The 23666-nt window shown below is 38.2% G+C and overlaps 1 protein-coding gene across 1 annotated transcript in view; it reads left to right on the forward strand.

Annotated features, from left to right (window-relative positions):
• The first annotated feature begins 3543 nt into the window (after positions 1 to 3543).
• The window catches only part of LOC129249497 (homeotic protein caudal), a 95066-nt gene continuing 74943 nt past the window's right edge, over positions 3544 to 23666 (forward strand). Inside the window, exon 1 of the mRNA XM_054889349.1 lies at positions 3544 to 4622. Coding sequence (XP_054745324.1) covers positions 3989 to 4622 — 634 coding nt within the window. The 5' untranslated portion in view covers positions 3544 to 3988. The remainder of the gene's footprint in view (positions 4623 to 23666) is intronic.

Here is a 23666-nt window from a genome sequence, read left to right on the forward strand (position 1 = left end):
AACTTTGCAGCAACACGGCCCAAACTCAATTCATTACCTACAACGTCCTCAACGGATTCATAAGCAGTGTTCAAGACCATTGCCAGCTCCCTGATGGTTAATTTTGCGGTTATACATAAACTTTTCTTTCACTTTTTTGGTGTTTTCATCAGTTTTCGATGTCGACGGCTTGACACTACGTTCGTCATCCTCGACGGAATCACGATCTTTTCTGAAGCGTTCATGCTACTCGTAAACGGTTGTTTTTTAATAGCATTATTACCGAAATTGTTTTCCAACATTTCTAAGGTTTTCGCAAAATTTAATACAAATTGAAAATTCTCGTGTTGCAATTCAAATCCATTTTTAAAACTGTAAAAAATCGAAAACACATGCAGAGGTAGACTTACTTCCGGCGTAATTTTTCAAAAAGTCATGCAATGAGGATAAAATTTTGGTAGGAATGTTAATTACAGATGTGGAAACCTAACAAAAAAATACAACTCAAATAAGTTGACTTAGAGAGTCACCTGACGGTTGTTCCGGAAACTTTTCAAGCTGGTATAATGAGGAAATGTTGCCTCTAGAAAGTAACCGTATAAGATTTACAATGCCTCCGGTCAAACTATGTTTCTTACCATATATGCCTTTAGATTATATCCAAATATTATGCTGTGATTGAGTCGATAGCCAGCGTAATTAAACTGCCGAAAATGATAGAGGCAAAATCAAAAGGTATTATTTTGGCAACTGACAGCTGTATCGCAAAGTTTGACATTTTTTGGCTTTTACGTACTCAGAACGTTTTGAAATACCAGTGCTATTTGTGTTGTTTACAGTAACTTAAAAGATTCATCTCGGTCCAAAAATGGAATTAAATTGTGAACATTTTCGTGCAATTATTTTTTACAACTTTCGACGTGGATTAACTCAGCAACATTGCATGGATGAACTTAATTCATTTTTTGGCGATGAAGCTCCATCAAGGACCAGTGTTTATCGATGGTATGGTGAATTCAATCGTGGTAGTAGTTCACTCCAAGACGAATTTCGTGAAGGTCGTCCAAAATCAGTTGTTGTTCCGAAAACCATTGATGCTGTGCGCGAACTGAAATTGCAAGATCGTCATGTGACCTATCGTGAGATTGAGACAATCTTAGGCATTAGTGGGACCAGCATACATTCAATATTGCATAAACATTTGACTGTTAAAAAAATTTGTTCGCGTTTGATCCCACACAATTTGTCAATCGCTCAAAAAAAGGCTCGTGTCGATTGGTCGAAGGAAATGCTCAAAAAATACGATCGCGGGCTTCGAAACACGTCTATGACATCGTGACAGGTGATGAATCATGGATTTACGCGTATGAGCCCGAAAGTAAACAGAAGTCGACTGTATGGGTGTTTCAAGATGAGCCAAATCCAACAAAAGTTGTTCGCGCACGAAGCACTTCCAAGCAAATGGTCGCCTGTTTTTTCGGAAAAACTGGACATATCGCAACCGTACCACTAGAACAACGCGGAATAGTAAATTCTGAGTGGTATACAACCATTTGTTTGCCAGTTGTCTTCCAAGAAATTAGGAAAACCAATCGCCAAAGACGGATCACTCTTCCCCAGGACAATGCGAGCTCTCACACATCGGCTCAAACAACTGCATTTTTGAGCACCCAAAACATCAAATTAATGGGTCATCCGCCGTATAGTCCTGACTTGGCACCGAATGACTTCTTTTTATTCCCGTACGTAAAAAACAAACTGAGAGGTCAACGTTTTTCGACACCTGAAGAAACGGTTGCGGCATTCAGAATGCATATTTGGAGGTACCTCATTCAGAGTGGCAAAAGTGCTTCGACAATTGGTTCAAACGCATGCAAAAGTGTATAGATCTTCATCGAGAATATTTTGAAAAACAATGAAGTGATTTTCGATGATTAAAATTTGTTTTTGTTCTCTAATCCCGACATATAAAAGGCACCCCTCGTATACCTCACCCAACGGTAGATACGTTCCTTGGATAACCGTGCAAAAAATCCTTCAAAAAATACGTGCGGCATATAGTCTTTAGTGGATATATTCCACTACTTTAAAAAATCAAGTGAGATGAAACAACTCCAAATAACTTTCCGAAAAATTGGAAGGAAAACATGAATAATCTCATCTCTGTTACCTATTTATAAAACAGAAATAAATAATTTTTATTACAAAAAAATATTGTATAATCTGTGTAAAGCTAACATTGAATTCGTAAATATATAAAATTCATAAAACTTTTAATTCAAACTAGGAATAAAAATCAATCGCCCGTTTTTTGCATAGGTACTGCATTATAAGTCCTATCATCACTAGAAATATCAAATACTAGATCAGATATGTCCAGGCCATCTCTCGGGTTAAATTCAAATGAATAATTTCGTTTATTACTAACGGTTTCCGTTGGTTTTTTCGTTATTGCTTCGTTCGTTACAAAATCTGTTATTAGCTATTGTTTCCTGACTTCTCATGCTGTTTATACAATTCCTCATATTCAGCTACATATCCCGTAAGGTTAGGTCGAACATATGCACAGTTCGTTTTGGGAGGTTCTAAAATGAACTTATTCCATCATTTCAAGGAATATATGCATGTATGGTTTTTGATAATCGTGCAAGAATAAAAATTTCATCAAAAATTCTATTGGGAAACTCGAAGTAAAAAAGATAACTTACGGTCTAAGTCGCACCCAGGTCATTAGAGATAACCTTTTTCCAGCTAGCCAAACGCCGAGTCAAAGTACAACTTGTTATGCAGAATCAAAAGATAAAAATAAAATTAATCAAAGATAGTTATTTTTTGGAGTTATCTTGTACAAGTGATATTATTACTAGGGCTCTGTTCTAGTTTTCCTACAATTTTTGCCATAAAAGTTTTAAATAGGCTCTGAAGAATTTTTCAAGGTTAACGATTAGGTTTTTCATAATATTTTTCTAGCGCGTTTTGGTCTATTAGGTGTGCATACGATTCGTATATCCTTTACAATTATATTTGTATGTAATGAAATAAAATACAATAATTTGTTTAATGTTTTCAATAGCATTAATTTGTTTGTAATTATATTTGTAGGGTTATCAGTATTTACACTTAAGCAATTTTCACTTTATTAGCCTTAATTAATAAAAATGGTTGACTCTATTCAAAATAATGTACGCCTTCTAGCCAGTAATTTGTGAAATTGAGCTCTTATTTTGCATTATTATTAAATAAGCCTTGAAACCTCCCCAATTGCAAAATTCATTAGACGAAGGCGTGGCTTCAAATAACCAATTGGATTTCACGCAGTGTGAGTGAGTAGGACAACACCGTTTTCGTTGATAGTACACATCCAAGCAAGTTAAGCTGTTATTTTACGTTGCAAGAAAGAAAAGGGAAGCCCTGTGGATTTATTGATGTGTGTTTGTGTGATTACGACAACAAAGTTTTAGAGTATCTTCGTTTCTATTGGAGGTTGTATACAACTGAATGGCAGATGTAAGTTAAATTAAAAATGGTAGCTGAAGTATTAAGGCATTCAGTGGAAAATATGTGCTACCTTCCAATGCAATAAATAGTTTATTTTGTTTAAGCTTCCAAGAAGTTGGCGTATTAACGGTTTTAATGCTCTTGAATTGTACACTTCTAAACCAAGACAATGTTTGATTAACGGTTCTTTAAAGATTTTATTTATTATTTAGAGTCTAACTTTCATATTAAGAACGTGCTAGCGCAAGTGTGATTGAAAAAAATATTCCAAATACGGAAATAAAAATTATCGAGTATTAGAAATTACTATTGAAATCTAGTATATAAACAAAACTAAAAGTAAACACTGGCATAAAATGCAACATTTGAAAACGTAAACAAGTGAATACAATATAATGAAAACCTCAAAGCCTTAAAGAAAAAAACACAATGCAATATTCGTCTAAATTATGTGCTTTTAATTTTGTAAACAATTAAAAATCATAACTAAATACATCATATAACAAGCAAAATGGTCTCATATTACAACGCCCTGCCTTATTCTCAGAAACATACTTCGAGTAATTTGAACTACCCTCCCACTCAGCCTTGGCAGTGGACAGCAAATTATCCTACATCAGCAAATCATCAACTCCTGAACGAGATGGAATCGTCGCATAGCCATCATCAGGTTTATTATAATACGCACCACATGTTCCACCCACCAGGCAGTTCTGCCGCGGAATGGCATTCTCCTTTATCAAATACCGAAAACTTGCTACAAAATGCACCTCATATGCAACAACTTATCAATGAATCGAATGATGGCACTGTTGTAGGTAACACTACAACTAGTTCAGGTCGCAGCACTAATTCAACAGGCCCTCCTTCTGCAGAAATTATATCAATAAACGAGTCCAGGCGAGGCTTAAATGAGCATCATATTAACGAAAGTTTACCATCACCTACCTTAGCAATATCAGGAAGTAATGTTTCCAGTCCAGAAGTTTCTTTAACAACATCGTCACCACACCTCCCTTCAAATAGTAGTAACAACAGTGGGACAAATATTGTTAATGCTTCTTACAATAATCAAGCTTCTCCTGTAAAAGCTCAGTATTATGAGTGGATGAAAAAACCATCGTATCCATCTCAACCTGCGCCCGGTAAGTTCCAAATGTTAAAGCTATCTTTGTTTTAAGCTTTTGAATGATTAAGCCTAACAAAGTGTTAATATACTTATTTTAGAAGTTTACTTTGCTTATTGCATACATAACTTCTAAACTATTGAAATAAACATAGCCCGACGGTTTTTGTTAACAAGCTTCGAGGAGGAATCATCGTACACCTATACCGCGCTTTTGTGGGAATTAAACTCAAACGAAACCCCCTTCCACCTACGTACCCACCCCGGTATTACCGTTAAGTAAATTTTGGGCGGTAGTTTGAGTCCGTCAAAAGTTTTCTGTACTCGGCTCTTTCCAAAGTTTTGCTGATTTTTAGAAACTACGCCAGTCGGATCTAAGCGCCTCCTCTCATCATTCTTATATCACTCCGACTTAAAGAGTCAGTTTCTTAGTCTGATATCGTCTATTTAGCAGTCGTTTACCTCGAAGTCGGATACTTCACACACTTCTGCTTGCTTTAATGTATGTTACGTATAGCTGTTATTGATTGCTGGGGAAAGCTTGTGCCACCCATACTTTGAAGTCATTATGACGTCGATACATTTTTTTGGGCTTTCGGATATTCTGATAGTGTTTGCCGAGAATCGTGGGCAGACAAGACGCATAAGCGTCTTATGGAACAAAAAGGCATAGCCCAAAGCGGTGTACTATATGTACATACTTCAAGCAGTAACCATGACCTGTTAGGAATTTCGTTATCTGAAAGTAAACCGGGTCATAATTTTGGGATAACCATATTCCTTGTTTGCGGTTAAGGAATATGTTTTTGTTCAGTTTTCCGAATACTCCTGTCTTCTCCATTCATTTTTTTAATCTGTTGTCAAAATATTATTAAAAGGAAATACCATAAATAAACATTTCGACTAAGAATAAATATATATATGGAAATAAATTTATATATTGTTTATACCTACTCGGAAAAAATGTGCTTGACAGAACTTTAAAGAAATCTAAACTTTAACTCAAAGTCATATGCAGAGTGTTGTGCTACCGACCTCGGGGACTTTCATGCCACATTTTGTAACAAAAATAAAACAACGAAAATTCAAATTGATTGAGCAATCTTTATTATTTTTGTGTAGAACCATTCATGACATCTTTTTTTTTAGAGATAATCCTTTTCAAATGTTGGCCGCAACTGCGCCGTAATTGGGGGGTATCGGTAAACACCTATTTCGAATGACAGCGCTGGAGGACTCGGTCTGTCGGTATCTCGTGAATAACTTCAGTAATATTGGCTTTCATTGCCTGAATCGAAGCTGGTTTATCCACAAAGCATTTATACTTTACACTCCCCACAAATAAAGTGCAAAGATCTTGGAGGCCAATCCCCTGGTCCTTTACGAGAGATAAATTGCTCACCGAAATGACGATAGAGTAAATCCAGTGTATCATGGGCTATATGGCAAGTAGTGCCGTCTTGCTAGAACCAAATATTGTGGAGATCACAAGCTTCATTTTTCGGCATCAAAGAGTCGTTTGTCATGACCCGATAGCGTTTACCATTCATTGTTACATTGGCACCAGCTTCTTCTTTAAAGAAATAGGGACCGATGATTCCTTCAGTCCGTATACTGCACCAAACGGTTGTTTTCAATAGTTGCAATGGTTTTTCATTGAATGGCTTCTGATTGCTTTTGCTTTATTTAAGTTTGACAGTAGTCACGCGTGATCTGTCAAAAAACCCTTTTGTCAAAATTACCTCCAATCTGATCATAAGTATGTACATCAAAAGGTATACTAAATATTAAGACACGCGTTTATACTAAAGAAAGATACAAATAAAAATTACTGCTATTGCTAGTGTTTCTTTAAGTTTCTTTTGTGATGAAATAATAAATAGACTGGAGCCTTAAGGTTTCCGACGTTGATATCTTCTATAAAATCAGGAATGATAGAATACAGGATTGCGGAAATTAAACTGCAAACATTAATATAACATCGCCGTGAAGTAAATGTGGATCAGACGTGTGAATTGCGCATCGACCGTCGGATGCGTCTAAAGAACAGGGGATCACTGAATATAGCGATTACCGGAAGCAGCAAACAGTTCTATCATATTTGCCGCGGCCGTGAAAGCAACGAAAGATCTACGTTTGCTTCATAAAGTAAACAACTGCACATTCATTTTGTCAGCTGGTTTAATGCATTTAATTTCAGAAAACAAATAGGTATTTGGTAGAAGATTTAATAATTTCTTAACTACAAAAACGCCATCAGATATATTGAAATATTTATAATACTTAACTATGTAATGCAACGCTGGTCTCGAGTGCTTTCTCAGATAGTATCAGTGAGTGGAATGTTGCCAATTAGTCCTCCTTTTCTGATCATCTATATTTCTTTTGAACTCTCCTAGAGTTCCCACTCTTTTATGTAACAGATATTGAAGGAGAAAATACTGAACAAAATACAAAGCATCATTTCACAAATACGCTTCTCTTGGTACGCAGAGGCTACAGTTAAGAATTGATGGGGCGAACTCTTCTCAGGCAAAGTCCGCTTCTCTCGGTGAGAGAACTGTAAACTTTACTCCCAAAATATACAATAGGGCTTTTAAAATATCATGCCCTAAATTTTGTTCTAAAGACAAGAAGAGAGTACCAGATGAAAACTAGAAAGGGAACTTGCCTTTAAAAAACTTATGCTAGGTATCCTGATTAAAAGAGGCTTTGTACAACATTTAGCCGGATACTGTTTTCAGCGCCTTACTTCAGGCGGATCTTGAACGGCCGGTGTTATTATTAGTTCGGCTACTTCTTAAGATAGGAACCATTATATTGGAAATGGAGGGACGACATATAGGCATATAGCGGGGGTTACCCCTCAGGGTAGGTACTATCCCCCCATACTCTGAAACCTCACTGTAAATATTGTACTCTTAAATTTGTAAAATACTTGCTGTAATGTTATCGCATACGATATTGCATTAACGGCATCAGGAAAGCATCTCACTGCTCTGAGCGAACTGTTACAAAACGCTCTCTACATTGTAGATAGCTGATCCATGAAGAGTAGACTGAATGTCAATGCCACGAAAACCGAAATGGTGCTTTCACAAACAAATATAAAATACCTGACTTCAAGGCCCTCTTTACTAAATGGGATGGAACTTAACTTGCTATCAAGGTAAGGTACCTCGAGATTATTATGTGCCGTAAACTCAATTGGTGCCGAACATGGAAAACAAGTCGAGAAAAGCAGTAACTGCTCTGTATGAATGCAAACCAGCTAAAGATAGAAGACGGGGTTTAAAACTTCGTATCGTACACTGGCTGTACACTGCGGTTGTGAAGCCTATCCGCTCTTACGGAGTCAGTGTTTGGTGGGAAACGTTGGAAAATACGGTATCCAAGAGCAAAATGAAAAGGGTACAAAAGGCAGTTTCCATGTTTCTCACAGGTGCGCTTTTTTCTACCCCAGTCAAGACTCTTGACACAATATACCTTAGATTAAATTCCGGGATAATTGCAAAAGAGTTGCAGCTAAACCTAGTTATTCGGCCGTCTCTAAATTTCTACAGTACTTCGTCCAAAGCGCTAATCGAATGTAGGGCTATTCGAAACGAGCTGTCTACGCCTCAAACGTTGTCTGGGCTCCTGGATATATGATATATTCACTCCTGAAAATTGCATTGCGGATTAACTAGACAGAAAGGAAACTGATATTATATTGGTCCATTCTGCCCTCTGTCCAGTTTGTGGGCATCCCTTTATTCTCAAGCAAGTTCTGGATCATATAAGTCCACATTTTCGTCTGCGTCAACCCCCGTTGATGGTAGGCTCCAAAAAGCTATGGCTAAGGAGAGGAGGGATATCCAACTAAGTATAAAAAAGATAGATGGCACAAATACATGCGATGAGGTAGAAAGATCAACCGTCTTGCTGGCCACACATTTTTCGGGAGCCGTAACTCAGATCCCGGAGTCCTATACGGGGGCCGACCCAACCGAACTGAAAATGTTTACCCACCAATCCATAAAATGGGACGTTAGCTCGTTCAACCTATATAAGGCCACGGGGGCTGATGGAATTCGCCCGGTAGTACTAAATCAGCGCGAGGAGCTAATTATACCACACCTAGTTGTGATAATGTGAGACAGTTTTGAACTGGCATCATACCAACAGTATGGAGAAGAGCACAAGTGGTTTTCATACAAAAAGTAGGAAAAAAGGACTGGATGGTTAAGTCCTTCAGACCAATCAGTCTCACCTACTCTGTATTAAAAGCAATGGAGAAGATTATTGATAATGAAATCAGATCAAACACTGTGCGTATAACACCTCTCCATCAAAACCAAGGAAGGAAGGTCTACGGACTCTGCGCTGATTCCTTGATATAGTGGGAGCTTTCGACAATGCCTCTCACTTAGGTTATGTCGCGCACTATAAAAGAGAATCGTACAGGGACCCATCGGCAGATGGATGAAGTCCCGGCCTCAGACAAGGATAGTTAAAACCACAAAAGCGAACAGTACCATCGAGCTACAAACACGTAAGGGGACACAGGGAGGGTCTTATCACCAGCCTAGTAGTAGACGACCTGCTTCACTTGCTGACAAACAACGGAATCCACTGTCAGGGATATGCGGATGACGTTGTGATTATAGAACACGATATACTGCAAAGAGCTTTAAACCTGACAAAAAGATGATGTGCTGGGGTAGGTCTGGACATAAACCCATCCAAAACAGGCATCATCGTTTTCACCAAGAGAAAAACCTTACCAGAAAGTTTGATCAGCGAAGTTAAGTCCTTTGGCCTCGTGCTGGATGCCAAGCTTAATTGGAAAAGGCATGCTGACACAATCTTATACAAGGCAACAAAGGCTCTCAATCTATAAACGTCCAGCTTGAAAATTTTAGGACTGTAGCTCAAGAATGCTGAGATGGATGTACATCATGATAATAACACCAATGGTGACATTTGGAGCGCTCGAGGGTCGCTTTTTCGACAGTGCGGGCAGCGCTAAATAAGCCTCAGCGCTTAGCATGATTGTGCATCACGGGAGCGATGCGGACTTGGCTGTAGGCCGCGATGGAGGTGATGCTCGGCACCGCTCCATATAGTTATTTATCAATCAGCCAAGCGTATCCTTTCTGAATAGCACCAGGGAAAGGTTCGGGAGAGGAAAAGTAATGTCATCCAAAAACATGGAAGTGCTAAGGTTGCAGCTCCCACTCACCCAGCTACCCAGAGATGATGTCACTAAGGTGATCAAATTCGAAAAGAAGTTCAGAATTGAACTGAATAATAAGTTAAACTGGAGTAGCCCTGCATTTGAAAACAAGCTCCAGGAGTTTACCCTGCCCTGGTACACAGATGACTCGAAGACCCCAGAAGACATAGGCGCTGTTTTGGGCTGGCAATGGGCAGTTTTCCAAGCATCTTCCAAGCGGAAATGAGCGAATTGCCATTCTGAGTGATAGTCAGGCAGCACTAATGGCCCTATCGTCCTGTGAGATCAAATCGTCACTGGTACTTGAGTTTATCGAGAAACTTAATCTACTAGGAATGCACAATTGCATCCGACTAATTTGGGTCTCAGAACACAAGGGTATAACTGGAAACGATATAGCGGACGCATTGGCGAGATATGCTGCGACCTTGCCTTTAAGACCCAAGCCTTTCCTGACTATGGAAAGACATACCATCAAAGAGAAGCTCACGAGTGAATAACTAGGGCTAAGGGAGGTTTGCTGGCACCAAACTATGGGGCTACGTCCGGCAAAATCCTTACTGGAAGGGTACAACTAAATGAGGTTTAAAAAGCGTATATCCTTCCCGAAGGATAATCTGAGAATGCTCACGGGCATCCTCACAGTCCACAGCAGACTGCATAGCCATCTGTACATGATCGGAATTCGATCAATGGACTCTTGCTGTTTCTGCGACCAATCTCGGGATACTCAAACGCACTTTCTCCTGGAATGCAGCGCTATAGCGCGGGGAAGGTAAAGACATCTTGGGAAATTGCAGCCAGAGGCACATACGTTCCATCCAACCCAGCTATATCCTGAGCTTAATAAGGGGACAGGTTTTGGATGAAGCACTGTGATGAGTAGATGGCACAAACGACCACGAAGTCGAAATGCAAACCTCCTAAAGAATGTAAGAATCTAGACATCGCGCAAGCGAACAGTAGATGGACCATTTGTATGCGGCAGGTTTGGTCTAGAAGGAATAAATACAGAGCTAGCTTCTTCATCAATCTAGACCGGACTTTCATTAATACAGCGGTTGGTATCATCTCAAGGCACTGCCTTATGGGAACACATGGGAAATATATGGTGTTTCCCTAAAATGACTTCTGTCGCAGCCGCAGGAACGAGGAGAAGGTCGAACGCATTGAAAACTTTTTTTGTCACTGTCCCGCTCTTGCCAGAACTCAAAATCGTTGTCTAAACTCTTACTTCTTTGCATGTCGGACAGACTAAGAGTGCGCAGCCATCCACAGATTTTTATTGTTTATTAGAGAGACGAAGATGATGACGCGCTACTATCTGAGAACGCTAATGCTTTACAAAATAAATTGTCACAGTGGGCTGAAGTTGTGGAAACAAATGGTTTACACATAAGCAGACAGAAAACAGTGCACGACACTTCGCTTTTAATGATAGTGGCCAGATTCCGAAATTTCATATCGATGCTGAAACGGTATCCGCGTCTGAGAGTTTCAAATATCTTGGCTCCATTGTAAGCGATGATTGCTCACTAGACCGCGAAGTGACGAACCGTATACAAGCCGAAAGTTGGCGCGCAGTGTCAAGAGTCTTGTGGGACAAAAAAATGTCAATGAAGTTAAAATTCAAAATTTATAGAGCTGTGGTTAGACCTGCAAGGGCGTATGCGCCTGCTGGCCTCTGTCTGCCAAACAGGCGCAAAGATTGCTTATGGCGAGGACGGGTATGCTGCGATGGGTAAAATAAGCAATAAGCACATCAGAGGCAGCTGTCATGGAAGATTTATCGATGGCATCGGTGCCGTCTTCAATAGTACCAGAACTATGGTAATGTTTGAAACAGCTATTTGCCACAAAGCCTGAAACACCTTTGAAAAGTAATATACTATAATTGCACAAATTTATATTTTGAGGTATAAGCGGCACATGGGACAAGACCTGAAAGCGCTGGTATGAAGTTCTTGCTTTAAAGCGCGGCTACTTAAAAGCTTAATTAGAGAAGACTTAAATCAACTTAAGAAATTCGTAACGGTCACATGTAAATACTTTGCCATCTTCCATCTGCTTAACAGTTATGAATACCACACGAACGAAATTATTTTCAAAACTAATTTTATTTTCAATTACATGTATTCTTAAGAATTATAAAATTGAAGATATGGCAAGCTCTCAAGTTACAATAGGCCGAAATTTAAAGCTGTGTTAGCTAAGACTTAACTTAGTTTTCGTAGTAACTTAGTGATCACGTCATCGCGATACAGAAAGTGGCACCTTCCGAAAACCAGTACTATATTTTTTCACGATTTTGACAACCGATTACGTAAATGCTGCGAACAAGAAGAAGAGAAATTACCTGCTTGTGAATATTAAGTGAATGGCTTGGTGAATATTGTGATTTTAAGATTCTAGTTTTTAAATCAAAGCAAACAGTGAAATGAAATGCCGCGTGTGAAATTGTGAAAGCTCGAATTATAGCAATATCTCAGAATGCTAACAAAAATAGTTCGTGTATATGTGTATAATTTCTTGTGTTGGACAGTTTACACATGCTTTCGTTTACTCTTCCTCTACACACACAAGTAACTTATTTACGTTTTGTTTGTTTATTCGCAGTACTAACATCGCGGTGAAGTCGGTAGGCGCAATCTTGTATTCTGACATTCTTGATCATGATTGCACCCGCCACATGAAATGTTTTCTTTGTTTGTTGCCTTGTCTTTATTTCCGACAGTTCACTTTGACGTGTTGACATTTGTGCGAAAAATCAATTTTGTATGGCATATTTGGAGGAATTTTATTCAAATTAGACGTAATTAGAGACTTATCTTAGGAATCTAAGCCCTAAAGCTCTCTAAATTTTCTAAGTTAAGTTTTGGCTAACAAGAAATAGGTTTTGCTATATTAAATGGTGGCAATACTGTTTCGTTTACGTGACTTTTTCTCGTTTGTTATTGCATTATTATCAACACAATTTTATTGGCTACCCGCGTGTAATATTTATATATAACGGGCGTTTTTTAGGTGTATGAGAATTATCGATGTCGATAACTATGTTTTTACAGTTGATTATGGGAAACTGTGTTGATATTTCTGTTCAGTAAGGTTAGGCAAGACATCATAAACAGTTCAACGCTAGACCAACATTTCCAAATTTTAAGAATTTACTACAATTAGAAAAAAATAAATCTGTTCAGCGAAATTCATAGAGCGAAGCGGTGTAGAAGACGCTGAAATAACGATTCGTCGCCGTTCTCAATTTGTCCTTCGACTACGTGGAAAATTTGACGTAAGGATCTTGGCTTACGTACCTATAAAATGCAGCTTGCGCAAGAATTGAAGTCAAATGACCATCAGTTACGTCGCAATTTTGGTGATTGGGCTCATTCAGCTTTATTATTCAGATTTATTAGAAAAAGTAGTCAAAAATTTGATTGATCAAACGGACCGTGCAACTCATAGCCGCGGATATCATATTCAAAAAATAAAAGCCATGACATTTTCTACCAGGTTAGAATAAAAAAAATCTTCTCAACAATATTTCTATTTAGTATTATCATTTTATGTTTTCAAGCTCTTATACACCACACCCATACACAGGAATAAAACAAGTTGACAAACGAATCACAATTTAAACATAATTTTTATAACAACTGCAAACTCTGCGTTTAGTGGAAACGTATTATAAGTCATGGTTAACATAGTTTTTAAAAACATAAACATTTAAAAATGTATGGTGATTTGTTCGCCGTTCCTTCTTGCGCTGTAGTGAAATTTGTCGAGAACGCCAAACGCATACTTAAACTCTATCTATACATTCAGAATTTTGTCTATTACTGGACCCCGCAGTGAACACACAGAAGCCAACAGTTTTCACATGCATGCGTGAATGCATGAAAAAATGTAGGAAAAGAGACGCAGATACGACAATCAAGACATTGTTTATAGATTTCTGTGAACTACTATATAAATAATATGGAGAATATAAATCAATAAAAGCAATTCGCTGCAGGTACTTATAATATGTATGTACGTATAGCTATACCTATATTTAGTTTTGCTGTTTGTTTACTTCAGTGTTGCTATTACTTGTAACTTTTTTACCATCTGCAAAACTGGAGAGCTGGTGGAAATCTATGAAAGAAAGAAATTCGGAGACACGAAATAAATCCAAATTTTAATAGATTTCTGGTACTGTGGTAAGATAGATCGTGTCAGCTGGTTCCAGTTTATGTGCCAGCGGTATTAAGTTCTCGACTAATTTTATTATTAGTGGCGCGGTATACGCACATTTAAAGTGCTCACACTCACGTACGTACACCGTGTCCGTTTGACTTGAGATAGCCAAAATTGAGCAAAACTACTCGTATAGGAACGTAAAAAACAGCTGCTTTGGTTTGCTTACATGTTTAAAAATACATCGCTTTGCTTTTCCTTGTATCGACACAATGTTGCCATTCATAAGTTTACATATGTATGCACTTTTACGAACATCAATTACAATTTTTCATTGTATGTATAATAAACCAAAGCTAAAAACCAACAAATGCAAATAGTTTATTTACCTATAATTAACTTTATTAAATATAGCTTTTAATGTAATCATTATTTTGTCAATGATTTTAAAATGTACTGTTTGGCAACATCGTGTGGTGAGAGACTAACCAGCTGACACAGCTTCACGACAAAAATCAAAATATCTTACGGTTACACGTATAACCGTCAGCCGGGTGCCATTTATACAGGCATACATGGTATTTTCAGAAATTAGATCGTGCCAGTTCAAGGCGAATTGGATACTGAAGGTGACGTCTTTCCAAAACAATTACTTTAGTTTTCGCAATTTTTTGACCTATGTACAATTTTGGCTCTCTATACTGGAGGAAGTTAATTTGGTTAAAAAATATTTCTTCTTCTTCTTAGTTGGCGCGATAACCGCTTACGTGACTTTGGCCGAGTTTAACAAAGCGCGCCAGTCGTTTCTTTCTCGTGCTAACCGGCGCCAATTGGAGCCAAGTGCTTCTCCACCTGATCTTTCCAACGCAGAGGAGGCCTTCCTCTTCCCCTGCTACCACCAGCTGGTACCGCGTCGAATACTGCGTCGCCGTGCGATATTCGCCGTTACCAACGTGCAAAGATCCTAAAATCTTACGCAGAATCTTTCTCTCAAACACTCCAAGCGTCGCTTCATCGGATGTTGTCATCGTCCAAGCTTCTGCGCTATGCGATAGGACGGGCATGATGAGATCCTTGTAGAGTGTTAGTTTTGTTCGTCGAGAGAGGACTTTAATGCTCAGTTGCTTACGTAGTCCAAAGTAGCACTTGTTGGCAACACATGTTCTACGTTGGATTTCAAAGCTGACATTGTTATCGGTGTTAATGCTGGTTCCTAAATAAACGAAGTCTTTTACAACCTCGAAATTATAACTGTCTACAGTGACGTGGGTGCATATACGCGAGTGCGCCGACTGTTTGTTTGAAGACTGGAGGTACTTCGTTTTGTACTCGTTCACCACCAAACCCATTCGCTTTGCCTCTTTATCCAGTTTGGAGAAGGCAGAACTAACAGCGCGGTTGTTAAGACCGATGATATCGATATCATTGGCATACGCCTACAATTGTACACTCTTATAAAATATTGTGCCTGAGCGACTGAGTTCTGCGGCTCGTACGATACTCTCCAACATCAGGTTAAAGAAGTCACACGAGTCACCCTGTCTGAAACCTTTTTTGGTATTAAACGGCTCGGAGAGGTTCTTCCCAATTCTGATGACGCTGTTGGTGTTGAGCAACGTCTTCTTACATAGCCGTATTAGTTTTGTGGGGATACCAAATTCAGACATCGCGGCATACAAGTAACTCCTTTCCGTAATGTCGAATGCAGATTTGAAATCGACGAAAAGATGGTGTGTGGCGATTCTCCTTTCGTGAGTCTTTTCTAAGATTTGTAAATTGTAAATATTTGGTCGATGGTAGACCTTCCAGGTCTGAAGCCACACTGATAAGGTCCAAACAATTGGTTGACGGTGGGCTTCACTCTTTCACACAATATGCTCGCTAGAACCTTATAGGCGATATTTAGAAGACTAATCCCGCGGTAATTGGCACAGATTGCAGGATCGCCCTTCTGACGACCATATTTTGCATAGAAGTTGATACGTGCACCTTACCAGCTCCTCGCCGCCATGTTTCAATAGCTCAGCCGGCAGTCCGTTGGAGTATCGGGAATCGGGATCTTCACATTCTCTGTGACATGCGCAGTTGTCACGGTTTAACAGGTACGAGAAGTGTTCCCTCCATAATTTAAGTGTGCTCTGAGTGTCAGTCACCAGTTCGCCGTCTTTATTCTTACAGGAAAACGCCCTGGTCTTACAACCTTCTGTAAGCCGCTGAACTTTCTGGTAGAATTTTCAGGCGTTGTTCCTGTTGGCCAGCATCTTAAGCTCTTCGCACTCACGTATTTCGGCCTCTCGTTTCTTCTGTCGGATAATACGTCTCTCTTCCTTTTTAGCTCTCTGTAGCGATCCCACATGGCTCGCGTTGCGCCCGATCGCAGCGTGGCTCTATAGGCGGCATCCTTTCTTTCAGCGGCAGCATGACATTCCTCGTCGTATCAACTGTTTTGTCGGGCTCGCCGGCATCCGATTTCTTCTTCGGCGGCGGTATGGAGGGAACGAGAAATGTTGCTCCATTGCTCGTGCATGCCGGTTTGTTGGGCAGTGCTCTCTGAGAGCAAGAGTGAGAGTCGAGTGGCGAATCTTCTGGCTATCTGTTGTGAGTGCAGCTTTTCGATGTTGAACATTGTTTGCGTAGGTAGATGTATGTTTTTTGCTGCACAGAGGCGTGTGCGCAGTTTGGCTGCAACAAGGTAATGATCCGAGTCGATGTTGGGTCCTCGGATCGTACGTACATCTAATACACTAGAAGCGTGTCTTCCATTTATCACAACATGATCGATATGGTTTCGCGTTTTTCGATCAGGAGACAGCCAGGTAGCTTGGTGTACCTTTTTATGCCTGATGCTGCAGACTACCATGTTTCGGGCCCCGAGAGAGTCGATCAGTTACTGTCCGTTACCGAATGTTTCGTTGTGCAGGCTGAATTTTCCGACTGTGCGACCAAAAATTCGACCGACTGTGGATTTAAAAATATTTACAGTTCCCAAAAATGACTCTTATGAAAATAAAAGCCCTAAATGAATATTTAATCACCGAACGAAGCTCAATTGTAGGAAATGCTGTTATTTTTGGCACTAAAGAAGGAAGGTAAAAAAAAAATACCAGTCTAACGGTTAGACGGGATAGAAGTGAAACCTTCCGTAAGACAAACTGAGAGAAAATGAGACGAAAGCAGCATTAGGGGCGGGATAATTATAGGTTCATTATAATATTGCTATAAAGTTCATATTTTATTTTCTTCATTTTATTATTATTCATCCTCAGTGTTTTCAATTTCAACAAATGATACGAGTGGCTTATGATAGCTAAAATATGATACAAATGCTTTGGTTTCGATGTTGTCAACATATCTTTGAAATACCGCGTCAATTGTTGTTTTTGATCGTGTTGTCGGTTCAGTGCGATTGTTACACATTTTTAAATTGAATGTTGTATTGAGAAAGTCAATTGAAGGCACCGCTGTGTCTAATGCAAAATTTACGTTAAAATCGCCACTTAAAATCATTGGAACTTTATCGTAATCTTTTCTAAGTATCCGCGATACTTCTGGTGTATACTTTATTAAATTTTCGTGAATGAATTCCGTGATGCTATTTATTGATTTTTTTTTCTGTCGATATTCACGACACTTTTCTGCATTGTTTTTCGGCATAATTGCGGTAAATATTTAAAAATGAAATTATTAACGAATATAAAAATACACACGCGGTTGCTATTATGAGCGTCCCCAGCAAAACCTGCGTGACCGAAACTCTAACCCAATTACATTTTTTTGAATGTTACAAACACATATGCACGCAGGTTTTGCTGGGGCGTGACCGAAACTCTAACACAATTACACATATGCACTCGTATTTGTTTGAAAATCGACTTTTTTTTTGGTTCTCCGTCATCTTTGGAAAATGTGTAAACAGTAAGCAAACTTTATTCAAATATTTTCCCTCATTTTTGCATCAGTAAAATTAAACAAACGCCGTAGCCGAATGGGTTGGTGCGTGACTACTATTCAGAATTCACAGAGAGAACGTCAGTTCGAATCTCGGTGAAAACACCAAAATTTAGGAAAACTATTTTTCTAATAGCGCTCACCCCTCAGCAGGCAATGGCAAAACACCGAGTGTATTTCTGCCATGAAAAAAAGCTCCTCATAAACATATCATAAAATAAAATAAAATATCTGTTTAAAAAAAATTTTTTTCTTGTGATTCGAACCAAGGATTTTGGATCGGAAGCTCACATTGCTAGTCGCTCGGCTACCGCGCCATGCTGTCGGCGCTGGCCTAAAAGTTATTTAGTTCGTCGCTACGTTTATATCAACATATAATATAACGCTTCGTAACTAAATAACTTTTAGGCCAGCACCTTTAGCATGACGCGGTAGCCGAGCGACTAGCAATGTGAGCTTCCGATCCAAAATCCTTGGTTCGAATCACAAGAAAAGATAAAAGTTATTTTTATTTAGTTCGTCGCTACGTTTATATCAACATATAATATAACGCTTCGTAGCCAAGTTGGTCGCTTTTTTCGTTTCACTTTTTCCCAAATCACTCCCAACGATTCTAAAGAAGTTTTCACTTCAAAAAAACTATGGCGGGTGAACTAGCTCGTGATGCTGAATTATCGATTCAAGATGAAATACGGCGGTCAATGTTTGAATGCATAGACCGTTTTATACAGGAATTGTCGCATCGATACAAGGCTATCTAACAAATGAACAATATTTTCCAAATAATTGAAGCAAAGTTCATGATGGAAGCTTCAGATGACGCTCTGGCTGTAGCACTGGATAATCTGGTAGAAATTTACAATGAATTTGACAAAGAGCAGGTTTTATAAGAAATAAAAAGATACCGTAGGCACATCCGTGCTACCGATGCGAGTGCGGACGTTGCATCTAGATAGACAGCCCAAGAAGTCCTACAATTCATAATAACATGGGACTTTACTGAATCCTTGCCCTGCATATCGCTTATAGGTACTTCAGTATTTCTTAACCCTTTGCATATCAAATGCATCATGCGAGCGAAGTTTTTCCAAATTGAAACTAATTAAAAATTAACTTAACGATTAACGATCTACAATGAATCAAGAGCGAGTCGTCAATCTGTCGTGCTTTCGATTGAAAGAAAAGTTTCAAAAGAAATTGATTTCACAGCAGTTATTGAAGAGTTCAGTAAAATGAATACACAAAAACATAAAATTTAATATAAGTTTAAGGTTCATGTTACCTACATAATAGTATATCGAAGTATATACCTATGAAGTGAGACTTTCAGCTATTAGTCCATAGATGTTGCTAGGAGTATTTTTAAACCTTTCCAAATGTCTTGTTTTTTTCGTCTGTCATCTGTCAGTTCATTGTTTGCTACGTTTCATATAACAATGCATTTTTGTCGCTCTTAAAAATGTCGAATTTCGTGCCTTCAAACTACGATTTGCGGACATCCGCCCGGCCACGAGCCAGAAACAACGGCCAAACCAAATCGCTTCGGCCGCAAGGCAATGCTGTGTGTTTTCTGGGATCAGCGTGGTATGATTTGGTAAGAGCTATTAAAACCAGGTGAAACAGTTGACGGTGCACGCTACCAACGACAATTGGCCGATTTGAACAGCGCTTTACACCGAAAATGCGCAGAATATGCCGATCGGCGTCACAAAGTAATTTTTCTTGATGACAATGCACCGCCACATCGAACAAGAGCGACCCGAGAATTGGTGGAGACGTACGATTGGGAACCGCAGGGCTTCAATTCTCACGAAGAAGCCAAGAAATGGCTCGATGATTGGTTTGGGGCCAAAGACGGCCAATTTTGGCGCGGTATCCACAAATTGCCTTGAAGATTAAATTTGTAACCATTTTTTGTTAATAAACGTTTGAAATTGAAAAAAAGTCTCATTTTATAGGTATACACCTGTCTTATGCCTCTATTTGTACATTATTACATACTTGCATATCATAAAATATATGTAAATAAATATATTATTTCTTAATTCTATTGCATATTTTTTGAAAAATTATACTTACTTATTTTATTCAAAGATGGAACTCGTGAGGCTATCGAGGATATAGGGCAGCCACTTTGTAATTCGGTTATGGAAAATTTCATGAAAAGGGTATTGTCCTGTAAGCGTGGTCGTGGTGGTCATTTGCCTGATATTATATTTCACTATTAACGGCTGCCGCCGTAGCCGAATGGGTTGGTGCGTGATCACCATTCGGAATTCACTGAGAGGTCGTTGGTTCGAATCTCGGTGAGAGCAAAATTAATAAAAACATTTTTCTAATAGCGGTCGCCCCTCGGCAGGCAATGGCGAACCTCCGAGTGTATTTCTGCCATGAAAAAGCTCCTCATAAAAATATCTGCCGTTCGGAGTGGGCTTGAAACTGTAGGTCCCTCCATTTGTGGAACAACACCAAGACGCACACCACAAATAGGAGGAGGAGCTCGGCCAAACACCTAACAGAAGTGTACGCGCCAGTTATTTATTTTTTTTTTTTTTTATTAACGGCATACCTTCCTCTTTATAATGAAATAAACATCCGATCATTTATATTAAAAAATATCATTTTTCTTTGAATATCAAAATAACACCTCTTATTGGAAAACCCTTTATATATACATATATATATAATTGGCGCATACACCTTTTTTAGGTGTTTGACCAACCTCCTCCTCCACAAATGGAGGGACCTACAGTTGCAAGCCGACTCCGAACGGCAGATATTTTTATGAGGAGCTTTTTCATGGCAGAAATACACTCGGAGGTTTGCCATTGCCTGCCGAGGGGCGACCGCTATTAGAAAAATGTTTTTCTTAATTTTGGTGTTTCACCGAGATTCGAACCTACGTTCTCTATGTGAATTCCGAATGGTAGTCACGCACCAACCCATTCGGCTACGTCGACCCTTTACTATATAAAAATATTGTGTCTTAACGCCACAGTATAACCGCGTAACATGTGACAAAATAAGTGCTAAACTGAAATGGTCTATATCTTTTATAAAACCCGATGAAACCTGAAATAGTCTGCTAATTGGGCTACTTATTCCTCTGTAGCTGGAGTTTGAGCATCATTCGCAATTTAAAATCTCTAGCTCATTGGTAAATTCGTTTAATCAAATTCAAGAAAACGAATTCATAGAAACGAGGTGAAACCTACGGGTCTCCTTTTCCATTTTCTATAATTTTGGGTGGCGAAAATTCCAAAAAGCTGATTATCCTGGGTATTTCTAGACCACCCTAATACATACAGGTATAGAATAAATATTCTTTTTTATTCTTAGGAACAAATTTTCAACGTGAATCGCATAAGCCATAAATCTAAAGTTTTTTTAGATTTGAGTGGTATAACCCTCAAAGATATTCGAAAAAATTATCAAACCATGGGTGGTGTAATACTGCATGCTCTACGCTGGTATTTGTAGATATTTAGGCATGTATAATATTATATTAGCAGTTTTAGTGTGGACGGATGAGATAAGAGCCCTTCAAGCCTGTGGCGACAAATTACGTGGATCGACTTTCGAGTGAAATCGCAGGCGCGAATGAGAAGTAACGCAATTGCAAAATATTTTACTGATTCATTGTAACATCTAGTAATAGCAGTAAACAAATTCTTACTAATATTACTTTAATTAACAAATTAGACCGATTTTCATAATACACTTCTTTATTTAGCACAAAACATATTTAAGGAGCATCGTAAAAGACCTAACACTACTCATAGAAACGTATATTTGACCGTGAATAATACAGCAATCTTTTAGATATAGTCCAAGTTTCGGCAACCTCTGCCATTGGGGTTTATTTATCGTAATTCCAGATGTCACATCGCTGTATCACTGGGTTGCAAATTTATTTGTCGAAGGCTCGTTTTTCAGCCATTAAAACTTCCTCTCCCACTTAAATCACTCACTTCAATTAATAATAATAATGCCTAAATAATAGTCCTTATTAACTGTCTGATGTTATGGCAAAAAATCGTGATGTGCAACACAGTTGTAATACAAAAAAACCGTGACATTGCTTTCTTTTTTGATTGAAAATGACGTGGTTGTTTTGGTCTTGGTTCAAGTCCTTTCCCAGCTCTAATCCTCGATGGACTCAGGATCTTTTGTATAGCTTTCATGCAACTCGTAAACGACTGCTTCCTTTATCATTACCGAAACAATTTCCCAAAATTTCTAATTCTAATTTAATAAAAACTCAAATCCATTTTTAAAACTATAATATAAATAATTGAAAACATATGCAGAGGTAGATTTACTCAAGACGGCGTAACTTTAATGTTAAGCAATGGCGATAAAATTTCGGTAGGAATGTCAATTACAGATGTGGCAACCTACCATCTGTTGAAGGTGTATATAAATATTATGAATGTATTTTTCTCCTGATATTCTATTCGTTCGCGTTGAGTACTGCTGGTCACATTACCGTAATGCAATTATGGATCTTTCATTCGTCAGAACTAGCGAAACTAGAACCAAAATTTATAACAAAATAAAAACCTTATTATAAGACATTTGTACTAATTGTATTTCATCTTATTTGGATTTAGAAGGAAATTTTAGTTTTCTAACTCAAATTAAAAACAATTGTGGGTGTAAAAAAACCTAATCGAATAGATCTACGAAATCGGCCAGACATGGGTATTTTTTACCTTACAGTATGCAGGCCTTGTTCACGTGTGCCGTTCGTTAATAAATGTTGTTCAATATTTTCAACTTTTTAATTAAATTTATCTCTGAGAATTTATTGCATACACTAAAAGAAGTTTTTCCGATCATTTAACTATGTATTTATATCGGGTTGATCATTATCACTTATACAACAGGACTTTTTTTGTTAAGCCGAAATTAAATAACTTCCCATATTGGCACATAAAAACGCTTCGACACTAAATTAGGGTTCAGTGCTCCCTTTTTTTGATATATATTTGCATTGCCTCTCAAGCAATTTGGTTTAATGAAAAGCGTTGCAATCCTTTTAGGAATTATGTTTATTTAAAACTCATTATCATTCATTTTTCTTTAGTGGATTCCAATTAATGTTTTTTTTTTAATTTTGGTCCCTTTTGAGCTATTTTTACCAAATTTTTGTATATAAACTTGCATTGGCTGCTTTGGAAAATCAATATATTTTCTTTTTTATTTTTTGGTTGCAATCGAAAATCACAACATAGAGCCATTTCTTCTTCCACCGAAATGATCTTCGAATGTTATTATGGTGTAATGAAACCTTTCGCCCAGTTCGTTTATTTCTTTGGGCAAATGCTAGAGAGACAATGAGAACTTAAAACCGAAATATGTTGAGGAAATGATCTGATCCAGAAATACGGAGAAATACCCCGGCGTATTTTAGTATCATTTCAGAACTTGACATTTTACCTACAGTGTAAGTAACAATATTATCAGAATGTGAACCTAAAAAATTGAATAAGATTTTGAGTAAAGCGGAATAGATAAAGGAGACGATTTAAAAATTTTCCATAGACGAAGTGTAAATCCACTCTGATTGGAGCAAAGATCGAACGCTGGCTTTGACGTAAGAATTGCCGCAAACAAAGTGAAAGTGATTGAAATAAAAATATAGGGATCGAGTGGGAAATGTAAGTACATTTTAATATAAAAAGCTTTGACTTCTAATATTTATGGACATTATAAAGT

The sequence above is a fragment of the Anastrepha obliqua genome, chromosome 5 (genome assembly GCF_027943255.1).
Source record: "Anastrepha obliqua isolate idAnaObli1 chromosome 5, idAnaObli1_1.0, whole genome shotgun sequence".
In the NCBI taxonomy this organism is placed as follows: Eukaryota; Metazoa; Arthropoda; class Insecta; order Diptera; family Tephritidae; genus Anastrepha; species Anastrepha obliqua.